Below are 16,608 nucleotides of genomic sequence, written 5' to 3'. Positions count from 1 at the left end.
TTAAAATACAGTTTCCGAAGCAGCGATACTACGTATTGAATTTTCAGCAGAAAAAGCCACATATTGCCTGCTCTATATCAATTATAATGTTATGGCGTGCCAGCTTCATATAAAAAGTAGTTCCACATTCCTTTCTCCGAATTTCGCATTTATTCTCACATTTTCACTACAATTTTCCCTCCACAAAGGTACGGCTTTAAAAATTGTCGTATTTTAAATGAAATGAATTCCGCAAAGCCAAAATAATCACCGCAAAGCTAAAAAATTAAAAAGATCACGAACAAAAACCGAATACGAATTGCCACCAATCTCGTCCAGCGCCGTTGCTAATGTTAAGTAATTAATTATAAGCAAATGTTAAAAGAAATTTCCAATTCATTCACACTGCCGACCAACCGCGGCCCGCATTATTTATTTATTTAAAAAATATTAAAATAAATTGCACTCAATTCACGAAAACAAAGCGGCAGACAAATTTTTGGCAATGGAAAAGGGTGAGAAGAAGATAAAGAGGGGAAAAAAGAAAGTGACTGAAGGGTTTTCAATTGTATAACACTCGCCGTTAGATTGATAAATTGTCAATAATTAAAGCAGCGGTGATCAAATTGATGAGCTGATCCGAAGACGAGTTTTTTGAGGTACAGCTCTTCATTTTGATTGATTTCGATGGGGTTTCATGGCTGGAGTTATGCAACGTGTGGGCCCGAGAAACTTTTGTAGGATAAGAGAAATTAAAAATAAATTTATTGGAATTTTTGCAATTGCAATCATTGCCGCACCCATTGAATTTCAAGCATAATCTCCTGGGTAATCAGCAAACACAAAGGAAAAGGCCTGTGGAAAAGGGAACTCAATAAAAGGAATTTCCTATTATCGCTATAGAACCACAGTTCCCGATCTCTAGCCCCTTCCTCGCCAGATCTCTGCCTCTTGGTTTCAGTGGGCGCCTACAGACTCTTCGACCTAGACCATTATCAAGGAAAATGCACCATGGATCCGAAGGACAAGTGACGTTTTTCTTTAGATTAGTCTGCAAGTCAAATAGATAGCAAGGCATACAAATATAGATTTTAATTTTATATGTAAAGCATAGATCCATTTATTAATTGTTACTTTTCTTTTATTTCTTTTCAGGTAATTTAACATTTCAACATGCTCAGAATTAACCGCTACAGGGGTGAGTTAACAAAATGTATATACAAATTTTCGATGGAGTCCCAAGCCAGGTTACAATCTCTTAGAAAACCACACCTTAAAGTTTTTTCATCACTTCGCTGTTTAAAAAAAAATCCTAGACACGCAACAGCGAAAAAAGAAGGCACGCTATCAATTTAACAGCATCTGTCTATGATGCATGGGATCGAATTCCCCGCTCGAAAACGTCGATCCTCTGCTAGATTCTTCTCCTCTCCCACCCACACACTATTCAGGGATTTTTGCAACTTGTCCTAGACAGCATTTTTCCAAGGAACCTGCATGTACACACACTCGTGAATAGCAACCGTCGTCTATTTATAGGCTTCTCTGATTCTCAGTCCCGCGATCTCCGCACCATCATCTCTCGGTCAGACTCTTACACTGAACAAAAGGATCTACTAAAGGGTAAATGAAGCTGAAAACTTCGATATTTTCGAACATTTTCATATTTCAGTTTATATATCCCTATGACTTGTTTAATATCATATCTTATACTACACTGACGAGAGATTTTCTTATGCCGAATATAAAAATTCGAATTCTACAGATGATTTCAAACTATTTTCCTAGCTTTTTTGCAGCAGGGAGTTCATAGAGAACAAAAACTGGAGCTATCAGCATACGACACATAAAAAACAGCAAATTTTTAAGCTTATTTTCACGCTTTTTAATTTTTGCTTGTAAAATAATTAAGCTGAAAATAATGAAACTTAATCCCAGCCACGGGCGGCGAAAAAACGAGAGTGGGTGAGCTTTAACTGGGTTGCCTCAATAACCGCTGGGCGGGATTAACACGCTTTTTTCCCGTTTTTACCCGGGGGGCATTTAAAACAGTAGCCAAAAAGAAGGTAAACAGCAGAAAATATACAATTGCCATGGCGATTCTCCCTTCATAAGTATGCAGCTACTGTGAGAATGCTTCCACACGGAAAAAAATAATTACCTGCGCATCAGCAGGACAAATTGCCACTACTTAAGCTGCACATTAAGCCGCTTTCTGTGGCGGTCCTCTTGAGCTTTTCCAGTTGCCAATCCCCGCAAGGCTGCGCACAACTGCAGTCATAGTAATGCTTAACGAACTTACAGTCTTTTGTTAAGCTTTGATTTAAAACGGAAAAAATATTAAATATCGAAAAAATTCCCTAAGAGTGCAATGACTACGCCAACAAGCAACGATATATAGAATAAAATTAAAAAAAAATAATTTCTTTTAAAACCATTAGCACGAGTTAAAATCTGTAATTGTTCAGCTTTGACCACCAAAAATTGCATAATGCTAAGTAAGTTGTTACGCTAACATTATCCACGTCAAGGGGGGCTGGAGCTTACTTGCCCGGTTTTGGGGGGGCGTGGCATACGTTTTAATTAGCCCTGGGGTGATGTGCATGTTACCTTTCATTGCCCCAAAGCTTGTCAAAAGTGCAAACAAGTTTCCGACAGCTAAAACTTTGATTGCCTCCCCTTTTCTCCAGAAACTCCCACAATGATTAGCCATATTTGAGATGAAACCGAAACTGAGAAGGCCATTTATAAGGATGAGTAGCCACAAAGCTCGTGTTGGTATCACTTTCCTCATTTGTTTCCTCTACTTTCCGCTACATGAAAATGCAATAAAAAGCAATGATGAAGAAACGAAGAAGACAAGTCGACAGTGAAAATAAAATGATTTAAAATGAATCGCAAACTTTGAACTCGGACTTGAATATTGGCAACAAAAAATTGCATCTTTTTGCATCTTTGAATTTATAGCTATTTTCGCGTGGGCGATTTCTGTTGTTTTCCCTTTTTTTCTTATTGTGACTGTCGAGATTTCATAATAACACAGTCGGCTTTGTTTTGTTTGTTAACCTGAAAAGTGAAATGCATTTTCATTGGCTCTTTGTGGTGGGTGGGTTGGTGAGGGGGAAAATTATCGCTTTATCACGATTCAAACGGTACCACTTTCTCAGCTTCATTTGTAGCAATAATTATGCAATTTCCTCTTCGAAGCCGCGATTCAAATCCGAGTCCAAATTCAAAGTTGAAGTCGAAATCGTAGGCCCCTGCAATTGTTGCATTTCCTTCGTTTGCGTTTTCATTTCGATTCGATTTGAAGACTCTGTGCATTATAATTTCTGTTGTTATTTATAATTGTTGGACATCCGAGCGTTGTGGGTGCCTACTTTTCTCCAAAGAAAAAAGGGGGAGGGACCGACAATGGTGGTTTGCATAGTTATCACTCGCCCGATATCTTTTTCTCTGGAGGAGCTATAACAACGTAATTGTGAAGAAAGAAACGATTTGGGGCGATTTTTCGGTTATGACAAATTAATTGGCTGCAATTGTTTTGTCTGTCTATGACTCGAGAAAGTTATCGATGGCTTTGTTGCACACAACTGGTGCAAGATATGTTTATCTGTGAATGCAGATTAGGTGGTTATGGAGCTTTGAGATACTCAAAACTGCTTTAATAATAATTGTTATCTGGTATCTGGTCGGCAGGCACACAACAGAAGCACTTATTCGGTCAATATTATTGGTTTGTTGCATAAACTAATGATTTGGTAGCCGGATCAATGATTTTATTATAATATATATTTGGACTGCGTACAAAAGCAATAAATATAAGGGTTTTTAATTATATCTGATAATAATATTAACAAGCCAATTAAAGAGAAACTTTTTTCAGATTTTAAGCTATATGCGAAATATTAAAAAAATGCAAAATTAAATTAAATTTTGTGAAATTATAAATTATTATATGTTTTAGGTAAGCTCTTTAATCTTACTAATATTTTATAGACCAGTCGTAAGATTCTCTTCTGGCTGAACTGACCGCAATAGGAATAAATTCTTCTGCGACAAAACAAAAGCGTTAAAAAGTCAGTGAAATCCGCAGAGGCACAAAAAATTCGTGTCAACGAAGTGTGTCACAAATTTGACCAAAATAACTCTTAACCCATTAACTTAAACTTTTCGTTCCGTATGATCTTCCATTGATTGCCCCGCAGACGAAATTTGATCGATCAGGCGGCTCGGTTGTTGTTGTCAAATATTTTTGCCAGCCGCAAGGCAAAACTTTTTCTTTTCTTTTCATTTCATTTTTTCCAACTGTCTGCCTCGTTTTCTTGCCGGTTATTATTTCTTCACATTTTTTCATCGCATTTTTTAAGCCACTCGGTATGTGGACCACTGTAATTGGAGATGCGACGATGTCTGGAGCCCTTTACTTTGCTTCCTGATCGAAAACGTATATATACGTACTTATTTTCCATAACGACAAAACGTGAATCGAATTGTTAGATAAATAGCGTCAGGTATTTGGCAACCTTCTTCCTGAAAACAGAGTTTTCGGCTTGCAACAAAATTAAATTTAAACAATTTAATTTGCTGGCAATTTCATGTGCAAAGCAAAATTGTTCAAATGGCTTAATTAATTTGCCCAATTTTTTCGTGTTTTATTTTATTTCGGTTGTTTTTTATTTTTTGCCAGGGGAACACACTTAAGTTGGTCAACTCAATTGCCCAATCCCAAAATGAGACCCAAGCCCAGTTAACAGGAAAACAACCCAAACGAACCTCGACAAGCCCTCAGATAAACGCCCACTCACCTTCCCTCTCCCTCCAACCGCATAGGCCCGTCTCTCTCGCACTACCTAGTTCGATTTGGTGCGACTAACTCACGCCTACGATTTTACAGTTCTCCGCTTGTTGTCTCGACTTAATTTGATAAGATTTATTTCGATCCGAGTGGAGAGTCGAGGAAAAGGCCAAGAAACCCAGCGAACATCGAACATTGAGAAATGTTTGCTGCCCTCAATAAATTGTAGGACGAATCCAAAAACAGTGACAAAAACAATCTTGAACTAGTATATTATTGTTTTACTAGTTTAAAATTGTATTTTTGAGTTTGGTTTAAAACGTAAGGTGGCATAAAGCATTTTTTAAAAAAACAAAGTTATTACCTAGGTTATTAACAGTTCCCAAAGTGTGTTGCTATCGTTATATCAAATAAAATCGGCTGTGAAACATTTTTTTTTGTGTGTCAACCACTTTGTGGCTAACATTTAAAAACCGTTGAAATAGAAATGTAAACGTTTGCCTGATAAATGGCCTAAACGGGCCTTGTTTCGGGTTCTCACTGAGCACTCGAGACTGGGAGTGTGGGTGATCTTTATTTTGTGTTTGTTTTGTTATTGCCCCTCGGTGGGTGTATCTATTGGCTACTGATTGGACTGCAGAGCTACTGCGATATGTGAGCAATGTGGGTGAGAGGATGGAATCGGAGGGGGGACTATGAAGGGGATTTAAATAAAGGTTATTTAGGTTGCAAAGTGGTTTTAATTATATGCAAGTGAGCGCAGAATGTTGGTTTGTTCACTGAGTTAGCTGAGTGGCTAAAACTCATAATTAAAACCTAAGGAAGTTCAACAAACAAGGTTGGTTAAACATTTTAGATATGGAATATAGTTATTGCACGGATATTTCATCCCAACGAACTACGCTTCTTCGGTTTTCCCACAATGTCGGCAGCTTCTGTTCTTCAGTCAAATTGTTAATGTGAAAGTTGAGGCTTGACTTTGTGTCTTGTTGCGTTTTTTCCATTAGCCGTGTTTTTTTTTTTTTTTTGGCTTAGCCACCCGCCATGTAAATGTTTGGGTTTGACCCGCGCCCCTTTTAGTTCAAAAGTTCATTGTCAAGTCTAATAAAATGTTCGAATGACACGTTAAGTGTCAGCAGCTACAAGAGAAGTTTCCCTGGCTTTGAATTCCCTTTGCACCCCGTTTGAAAGACCGCCGCGAGTAGCAGCTAACAATAGGAAAATGGAAAAATACTGGAAAACAGGGAAAACTGGCAAGCCAAAAATATCGTTTACCGCTCTATCTAAGGCTCTCTCGCTCTGTTCCCTTTTTGTCAAATGATGATAAATCGTGACCCGCCAAAGTTTCAGAGAAAATGTTTCTGCAATACCACCTTCAACTTATGCACTTGAAAAAATACTACTTACTAAAGAAAAACCAAAAGCGGCCTCCTTATACTGAATTGTCTTTATAAGACATTATTTTCATGATTTAAACTTGTTTAAGTCACCCAAATAATAATAAATAATACTTTTTTATAGCATTTAAGAAAGTTTTTTGTTATTCAGACTATTTTTTTCCTGTCAGCTTCTTTTCTATTGAGTGACGTGAAGAGACCTCCAAGATGGCTACCAATTTTTTTATTTTCCTTACCGTTTTACCACCTAAGCAGGATACGCGGCACTCGAAACTTGACATTTTAGTGAATTATGTAGTTTTTATGGTAAATTTGATTTATGCGATTGTATGTGCAAGTGAGTGAGTGCACTGTTGGCGCTTAGAAATTAGGCAAAACTATAATTTATGAGCCTCCAAATTGTCGATGCCCAAAGGTTGGGACCCTCTTGGTTAGGCGCTGTGTGTGGCTTCACTTCGGTTTTGATTTAAATGCAAATTTCGGATTTTATTACCTCGAGTATCAGTGGGGGAAACGTCACCTTTTCGCACCTTTTATCACGATCCCCGTTGAGTGACAAGTAAATATAAAATTTATCTTTTCGCATTTGCATTTTTGGATAGATGGATGGGGGAAACTCAATGATGAGGAAATAGTATATATGTATTGCTTTTTCAATTGGGAAATTTAAGATTACCAAGGTAAAATGAGCCATAAGAAAAACCCTTGACATATTTTATTTTTCAATTATCGATGACTTAATTTTTTCCATCATAAATTTCCTGTTAACAGTATTCCCTATCATTTGCAATATTGTTCAATTAAACGCACTACTTCGCCACAAGCTTTACTTCTTAAACTCCCTTTACTTCGATAATTGCCATAAATCTCTACGAATCATAAAAAAACGCATTCACAGCCAATCTATAGATTTCAATTTTGACATTAACCCTGACTGAATGTCAATTAAACTTCAACACAAAAGCTGATGACAAATCTCCCCTCAAGGTCACAAAACGGCCAACTGAACCTATGAACGATAACGATCCATTGATAAAATGCCTGAGCTATCGGTACAACTTGCGACTTACAAGCTCATTTGTCAACAGAGTTCCCAGAGCATGAGTATCTGTATATGTATCTGGTGAGTGCGCAAAGTATCTGTATCTTTGCATCGCTAGCGACCTTGCCAAAGTGAAACGGCAAAAGCAATCAGCTGCCATGAAATGTGTGTCTGGAGTGTTACAAATTGGCAAACAACTATAAAAAACTGCACAATAATATAAAATAAATGAAGTGAGCGAAACATGGCGGAGGAATTTTTTAATTTAGATAATTGAAAAGAGAGGTAGACAAAAAGAAATTCTCAGTAACGATGCGAATCAATCGTTGGTAAACCCAACCCAAGATATTTCAGAACTTGATAATTAATTTGAAATCGGTTGGCAATTGTTTAATCGACCTCAGATACCAAACGCAAAACAGTGTTCCATTGTTCGCTATTGTTTTATTACAATTATGCATGTATTTATGCACGTTTGGCACTTTAAATTATGCACAAATACGTCCATACGCAAAATATGTCCAGCGCTATTTTTATTAATAATTTAAGCGATGATATTGGTTCAATTTGTGCGGTTAATACTGGAGGAATTTTATTAATAAAGTAATTGTTGTTTTCCTTTGATTGATTAATATTTGATTAACATAATTGTGATACAAAAAAAAAACAAGTTTTTTTTGGCTTAAAAAATTGTTTAATATGTTTGCTGATTTAAAATAGTGTTATTTCTGACCGGATTTTTTTACACGATACTCGTAAATTGGCGAACTGCGTCAATTGCGCAATCTCTGCGCTGGCAAAATGTCAAATGCATCAAATCAAATCTAAAAAACACGATCAGACTAATTAAAGAAAATAAATAACCAGCCAAAGGGGAGCATAAAAACCCACGCCGACAAGTCAAATTAATTAAAAACAAAAATACAATCAAAAGTCAGCAAAACAAATGCCACTTGTTGGCCAAAAAGGTCCCCTTTTGCCGAAATAATACCCAGCCCAATACTGAGGGCCCAAAGCAACTTTAATCTACAGATGTTTTTTAGGTGTGTCCTAGCAATTGCCACGCCCTCTTTTTCGTCCAAAATCCCATTCCAAATCCAGTTGTGTTTACTTTCTAATACATGATAGCCAGGCCAGAATCACAGCCATGTGAACTTGGTCAACTTGCTGTCGGCTTAATAAAGGTCAACTCCAATAGGGGAACCACTCGAAAAATGTATGAAAAACTTATTAGCTCTTTATATTAGTCGATCGGGTAAATTTAACACTAAAAAAACATGACAATGGCAAAGTTAGTTGGAAAAATATTAAAACCAGTGTTACCTCCAGATTCAAAGCTTTGTCTTAATTTCTGTGAAAACAGATATAACCATCCGCAGGAAATTATTGTTTTTCTTAACTACCTTGCATTGCAATAAGATAGACCTTATAGTACCCATTTTATTAAAAACACCACAAACTTTAAGCACCCTTTTTTTTAGAGTACAATTATTGCCGCACTAATTTATGTTTATTGTTTATTATGTTGTCGATATTGTTTTTATTGTGTTTATTCCTTTGGGCCATTTCAGCTGTCGGAAAAAATTGAATTTAATTATTTGTAATGGTGGTTTTAGTTCCTTTAGCAGCTGGACCAACTGATTGAAATTTATGCCAGCCTTTGTCCGCAAAAATTTATTAATATATCTATGACTTTAATGTCTCTTTTTGCGTGCTGGGTTCCTCGTAAACCTTGCGGATTTTTATGGTACAACGATTTTTAGTGGTTTTCAATTGATGTTTATGGATCGATTGCGACTTGTTTATGGTTTTTGAATGAAAAATAGAAGATTATCATGGAAATCGAATGACTTGCATCTAATCCATTAAGGTTCCGCCATTAGATGGCTAACCCGACGCATAACTCCCCCCAAAAAGTCCGCACTCTTAATGAGCTCGAATATATAAAGTTTTCGCCGCGGTCAAGAGATTGTCTGTGTTGGGAATTCCGTATTTGGGTTTGTTTTATTTAAATATCAAAACCATAAATTCAAATGCAACTGTCAAGTGCAGCATTGTTAGTCGGTGGCCTTATGGGGTTAATGTGCTCATTGTGAAACTGTTTATTTTTCCAGCTAGTTTTTCAGTCTTGTTCCACTTAGTTTTTGCAGCTTAAGATCTGAGAATGAAATCGGAGTGCGAATAATATCACATTGAAAACAATCTTTTATCAATTTCCGACCATTTGTAATAACAATTCATATTGATCATTGGTCGATACTCTATACAGCAAAAATACGGAACTACTATATATTTTAACAATAAACAGTTGCAGCTTATGACTTTTTACCTAGTAAAAACTTGGAAAAAAATTCAATTGAAATTAAAGCACAACTTACACTTACTATTTACACATTATTTAAATGTTGCTTTACCAATACCAAGTGTTGCAAATTCACACCCTTTTTTATTAGATTTAAAAATCAGCAAATGCTATAAGTGTGTTGTAATCGGCACTCTTGCATTCAAATTTAGATAATAAACTTTGACAAGTTTCACAAGATATTTGGCCAACCCCCAGCGGATGCAAATTTATGAGGAAGGACAGCTCCTCCCTTGATGTCGCATGTCACAATGATTTTTGCCTTTTCAAGTTGTGCCGCCAAAGCTTTTTGACGCAATTTGCATTTTATTCGCTATATATTGGCGCCGCAGCTTCTGAGAGGAAAAAAATTGATGGGGTGATGCAGGAGACGGCCATGCGACATATTTTACAATGTTTGCCATATTTGATTGATTTGTTTTGCCGGCGATGCCCTGGCGCCAGATTTTGTTCGTTGATTGAAGGGTCGCAAAAAATTGAGCGCAGGGTCTTGTGGGATAGGAAACGATTTTTTGCAGCTGTTTTGCATTTTCACACACTTGATTCATTAGTCGAAGTAATAAAACACGAATAGAAAAGTAACAATTTCGGGTGGGGGCCACATTTGGTTTCCATTTTAGGCGTCAATCACGAAATCAAATGAAAAACATAGCTCAAAAATAAGGAAAAAAAATGTTTGAAATGATAAATGACAATTGGGAATGCTAGAATTCTCTAGGCGAGAAACTCTTCATATTTTCTCATGGTGGGAAAGAAAGTTTTTCACTGCGTTCGATGATTAGCCAAAGGTCGTGGTGCTATTATGCAATATTCTGTAGGAACCCAAGTGAAAGTTTTCAACGCACTTTCAGTTTTTCCCGTTTCCTATAGCGGGTGAAAATATTCGAACCCCAACCGTGCGTCATCTTCATGATCATCAACCACATCGAGTGATCCCAAATGCTCAAAGAGATCTTTATCCGAGAATTTTGTGTGGGCAGCGGGACTCTCGAAGAAAATGTTGAGCCTGAGCTCGATGCTTCGGAGATGGCTTATTAAAAATTCTAATCACATGCAATCACCACGAGTTTTGGGCTGGTTGGATCGCTTTGATTGTTGTTCCCCAGTTTCTTCGGGCCAGTACAATGGCCCGAAGTCGCCGACGGTTATCGATTAATCATCAAATTAAAAATTACCACTGCCAAAGAGAGCGTGGAGCGTGTCCGAAACAACATGAAACACCTCAAAAGGCAATTGGAGCTGTTTTTTATTTCCATTCTGCTATTCTTTTTGGCACTTAAAGTACGTCGGGTCAGCCAATTTAAACAATATCTAGAATTTCGTGGTCGGAGTAGGGTGAAAAAAAATAAGAATCACACGAACTTCGGATTGGATTTAAATGTTTTTGGCAATTGTCTGACTCGATTTGGGCAATAAAATGTGGGGAGCATGGGGTGGGTAAAAAAACGTGTGTTATACCTAGCAATAAGGATTGATAATTGCCAGAATTTGTGGGACTAGCCAACTGAAAGCGAAAAATACAATAGGGCTTCAAAAAGCGTGGAAAAGTTTTCGCCAGTTAATCAATTTATTTTCGACCGAGTTACGTGAGCTTGTTAGGGAATACATTTGTAATAGAAGATTTTTGGATTTCTTATTTCTCAAGGTCAATATAATGATTCAGGGAAAATAATTCCCACTGTTTTCATGTGATGTGTACATCAAATAATAATAAGAGCATGCCTATTTTTTACTTATCGGAATATTATCTATCTAGGTGCATGGGGTTGTTGCTCCATAAATCCGGCAAATAGACCATACACAAATCTCGAATTCTCTGTTCTTGACCCACCCATTTCCGTTTCTTGGGAACTTATAAGATAGAAAACAAAACAATTGGTTCAATCGTTTCTTTAACAAAGAAATACACAAATATATTAAAGTCGTAAATTAATTTAAGTATTGCATAGAGGAGCAAATATTTTCTCTGATTCTTTCAGCAATTTTTCCACCCATAAATAACGCTTTGAAGCACCGCCTGTCGGTCGACAATTTAAAAAGAAACGAGGCATACAGAATTAATTCTCCAATGCAAAGCAAAAATAAATGAATTGCCATCAATACAAATAGAAAAAATAAATTATTTAAAGCATGGTTTATATTAAAAACCTCCCTTAAGCCGTACAATAAGTACATAGATGCGGATGATCAAATACAATTTTAGGCAGTGATAAGCTATCAAGAGTTGATATTAATTTTCTGTGTATCATATTACACTTGGCGTTTCTCATTCAAATTAATTAAATCAGATTCTTTCCAAAAATTCTTATCACAAATTTGTCATCGGCTTGTAAACAGCAGAGGAAGGCTCAGCCACATGCTGATCATAATGAAGTTAAACCAACGATACGATCGCTCGACGCCCAGACAATTAAAAATCCCCCGCCACACAGCCAGAAGAATTGCAAGAAGAGAGCGGCGCAGACTGAGCTGCAGTTGTCCGATCAGCTGGTCGCTTGGCGACTCTCTTCGGCTTTCTTCGCGGACCCAAACCTCCGAAGTCGACCGAACGCCAACACAGAGCTGTCGCTGCGCAGAGGTCTCAAGCTCGAGTGCGCGATCAGTTCGCTTTCAGCGATCGTCGCGAGCACTACGTTTTCCAGAGGGTGTCCGTAAGATAAAGATACACTTAACGCGATCCGATTCCACGCCTTCGTCAAGTTTCGTTAGCTGACCGTGAAGTGAGTGAGTTTCGTTCTGTTCGCGCGGATTATATGTAACTGGTGTGCAGTTTGTTTTTTGGCCAAGTTCATTCACGTTGCGCCATAATTAATGTAACGTAACGCTCGAGTCGAAATCGAACGTTAATTTAATTGCAATTCGCAAACTGTTTACATTTCGTATATTTGATTTCTGATTTCCATTTTCGGGCATTTCCGTTTCACTTTTGAGCGCGCATTCGAGCGCAACAATTAATTGCAGGCAATGCAAATTGTCCGTGATTGTTTATGATTGCCAGTTTGGCAACAAGCGCCGCAAAGTGAAATTTCCCTCAAACGCACATAATAATACAACGAATTAACATAACAAATTATTTCAGTTTTGCCAAAAGCTGATAACTGTTACTGTTAAATGACAAGACAAAACGAGACGTAAGCCAATTTTCAGACAAAATATGGCCCATATATAAAGATATAAAAGCAACCTTCGAGTGCAAACAGAAAGCAAACTGTTTAAATATTTTAACGAAAATTCTTAAATATGTCTGTGGAATCCATGCAAAAACGAAAGTGCTCAAAGCGGATCAGCGGTTAGAGAGAAAGGCAGGTAAGCGATGGGTAGTCAAGAAACAGAGTTGGAATCTTACTGGGAAATTCCATCAGTGAAAGATCGATGTTCAAGTGGAAATAATCAGGAAGTTCTTTATCACTTGATCTCTGGTGAATGAACGGTGTTCAGTGAAAAAATGCAAAGTGAAACGAGCGTAGAAAGAACGAAGAGTAAATGTATTTAAAGAAAGTAGAAGTTTTTTGCAAAAAGAAAACAGCAGAAGTGCCAAATTCATTTTTTACACAGTATTTTCCTTAGTATGATTGCTTTAAATAAACAAATTTCAAACGCCTGGAAACACCTAAGCTCTAGATTTCCAAATATTCTTTACCTAAGAGTTGCTAATTTATGGTTTAAACTATTGGTGAAGCCTTAGGAATTTTATATTTTTCTCATTTTTCTCGTTTTTCTTCAAACATTTACGCTTTTACATTCAAATCGTATCTGACTTTGCCCAAATTGCATTTTCTCCCACTAATTACGCTGCAATTGAACTCTTCTATGGATCAGTGGGCTTATTCCCCACTATTCCATTGTTGGCGAAAACGATTTCCCTTGATGCGAAAATCTACTTCCCCTTTTCCCCATCAGTGGGCAACCCACTAACTTGGTTTCTACTCCAATTTACTTTGTTAGCGAGCGTGATGATGACAAACACAACCTTTCACACTTAGCCAGCCGTGCCAAATGCACGGAGAAAAATATCAACGAATTATTTTTAAAAAGACGAAAACCCAATATATAATTCGACAGTTAACACTTTTAAGAACTCAATTCATTTATTTATGCCATTTAATGCTACTTAAATATGTAGTTAATACCTTGTTACAAGAATTACTTTAGGATATAATAATTAGCAATTATATTCAAAAATTGGTTTCAAATGTATTATTTTCAAAGCTAGGCCTAATTTTTCAGTGTCCCTTTGAGTGAGGCTGGAAATTCGCCCTGTCATTCTCCGGTGATCTCTTGGCCTTCTCCGTTCCCCATTTGCACCATCTCGCCTTTTCTTTTCCTGCTCATTTGTGACACATTTCCTTCACCGACCAGTAAAAGTTCTTTAACAAAGAGCTCGGAGACAATTTGTATGCCATGGACAAACATTTTTGCCAGTGAATTGAACTACTTTCATTTAAATCGGTGGGAAGGGGAATGTGAGGGGGCATTAACATAAATATTTGATGCGATTTGCCAGCAAATTTGCTGTGTCAAATGCACCATAAACACTCAACTCAAACTCACCTACTTGGCTGTCTGTCATCGCTGGCCAGCTTTCATTCAATTTTTTGCATGAAAAGCAGCGCTTGTGAGTGCGGAGGGGGCATGCCTCCTTTTAAATGCAACTCCAGCAATCCGGCCATAAAATCCAACATTTAATGCGAAAAAGAGGCCGCAGCTGAATAGTTGAAATTCGCCTGAAACAAATTTTTCGCTTTTTGTGACAAGAATTTGCAAATGTCAACGAAAATTGCGAATTTCGCATTAAAGAGAATTTGGCAAAAGGGGCGGACGAAAAGGGGGGAAATACCAAAGCTCCGAAAAGCGAACCAGTTGAGATCGTTTTATAAGGTTTACTTGAAGTTATTTTTTTGTCTTTTGGTCGCTTCTTATACAACTTTTGCATTTCTTTTCTGGGGCATTTTGTGCCTGGCATTTTTAAAGAGTCCAGAAAACGGATCCGTAACGGAATCGGTATCACATCAAAGGTCTGGACACGATATGCCCTCCGATATATATTTCGATGTGATGTTGAGATATGTGGAGCATATGGAGCGGGTAGTATAATAAATATAACTCAGGTGGGATCCATTAGGCTGATGATTCTGTGGGAATGAAAAAGTATAATATTCATCTGTTCATTTTATACATATACATGGACATGTTTTATGTTTTACTATACTATTAAATTAAATAAATCAATGATATTATTTGACTTCACTTGACCTTAGAGGTAAGAAGAGGTATTGAAACGAAATCTGTCATACGCTGGTAGATTTTATTCATTCACATTTTCACTTGAATTGAAACACTCGATTTTTAGCGTGGTTTCCCTTTTAACCATATTGTATTTCCATCCGATCTGTTTGTGTACTTTTCCACTTGTTATCATTCTTTTCGTGGACGTTTCGCCTTCGCATGTAACACTTGTCTGGTCTGACTGACACTTTTGGTATCCGTCAGATACTTTTACAAGCTCGGTATTTCCATTGCGATTGCGCTGCTCACTTCCCCCTCTTGTTAATGACAACTTTGCTTTTATTGCCAGACAAGAAACGAATTCAAAGACACTTGAATAAATCGAAAGGTATACAAATATTTCGGACACCTGTCGACACAGTATCTTTGTGCGGGATGCCAATAAAAGAGGAATCCAACTGTTGTAAATTCAATTGTTGTCCACAATATTATTTACTGGGGGATCTAAAAATGATTTTTGACTCAATTAGAGGTTGTTGCTTCTTCAATCCCGTGCCGAAGCTCATAGATATTTTCCGCTTGATTACCTAATTGATATTGTTATGGTGTCATAATTATTATCACAACCTTTTCAGCGATAAGGCACAATTTATTGGCAGTGATCACCGAATACCCGAAAAGGTCTGTCATCGACTCTGAGAACCCAGAAGATTTCTCCAACTAATTAGACCATAAAGGCGTCCCACTCTCGACTCTGTGGCCGAACTAATTCCCCAAGTGATTCAGATAAAACCACAACAAAGGTCACGCTTTAATTGATAAGAAAACAATGCAGAGTCTCCAACTTCTAGTTCGTTACTTTTCGAAATCTTCTGCTCACTCGCTTGGAAATCCTCAGAGTCGAGCTTCAGGTGACGGGCCCTGCCCCGATAAAGATCGCACCCCAGACAAAAAGTCGGGGGCCCAGAACTCCGACAGGTGGTAGGTTGTTCGGTTCATGCCACAATCGAGTGCACTCCTCCTCGCAGAGGAAACGCAGAGAAAGATACAGATATGGATAAAGAAAAAGATACTGAAACAGGGACAGAAACCGAAACAGAAACAGCAACAGAACCAGAGAACAGAAACACTTTTAATAGTTTTGAACCTTTTGTGCTTGGGCTTCCACTTAAAATGTGCAGCGGAGCGTGCCTTTCTCTGGGGTACAAGTAATTAACCCATGTTGCCATTCTTCTTCGGGACTGTGCAAAACATTTAATTGTGCCGATTGCATTTCCAGCATACGTACATATCTGAAATGCCAAAACACAAAACACACTCAAATTAACTCCACTCCACGCGAAGATCAAAAGTTCTGGCCGCCGCTACGGTTCCTGACATATTCAAAGCATTTCCAAGTCGGGGTTATTAAAAGTACCAACTCATCATCATCATCTAAGCCGGCTGGGCTATCTCATAAAAACCGCCAGACTTTCCGGGTTATATAAGCACCACAAGCACCGCACAGCTCCACAAATGTCACACTTGAAAATTAAAGCAGAAAATATAATAAAAACGAAGCCCAGCAGTCTCCACTGAAGCCAATTAGTTGCTTCCGTAATTTCTTGGTATTATTTTAATTATCTTTTTTCAGGCTTTATTTGACTTTTGGATCTTAGACTTATTTAAATTACTTTTTAACTGCAAAAAGATTTATTGGGTTATACTCATAAAGATCAACAGCAACAAAAAAAGCGTAATAAAGCCGACCTAAGAGTACAACTAATTTATGGGGAGATGCATTTTTTCGTTAGACTGCTGATCG

The 16,608-nt window shown here is 37.5% G+C and overlaps 1 protein-coding gene across 5 annotated transcripts in view; it reads left to right on the top strand.

Moving 5' to 3' along the window:
* LOC6738036 overlaps positions 1-16,608 on the top strand; it is a 111,384-nt gene that overhangs the window by 84,797 nt on the left and 9,979 nt on the right. The window contains exon 2 of one of the 5 annotated variants that reach the window (XM_016169556.3): positions 1,135-1,177. The exons of 3 other annotated variants lie outside the window; for them this stretch is intronic. In XM_016169556.3, coding sequence (XP_016031851.1) covers positions 1,153-1,177 — 25 coding nt within the window. In that variant the 5' untranslated portion in view covers positions 1,135-1,152. Of the gene's footprint in view, positions 1-1,134; positions 1,178-12,736; positions 12,885-16,608 lie in introns of those variants that run through there. One more of the 5 variants, XM_016169559.3, reaches the window with a different exon arrangement.

Source organism: Drosophila simulans, chromosome 3L (genome assembly GCF_016746395.2).
Source record: "Drosophila simulans strain w501 chromosome 3L, Prin_Dsim_3.1, whole genome shotgun sequence".
In the NCBI taxonomy this organism is placed as follows: Eukaryota; Metazoa; Arthropoda; class Insecta; order Diptera; family Drosophilidae; genus Drosophila; species Drosophila simulans.
This window is presented reverse-complemented; position numbering and strand designations above follow the sequence as displayed.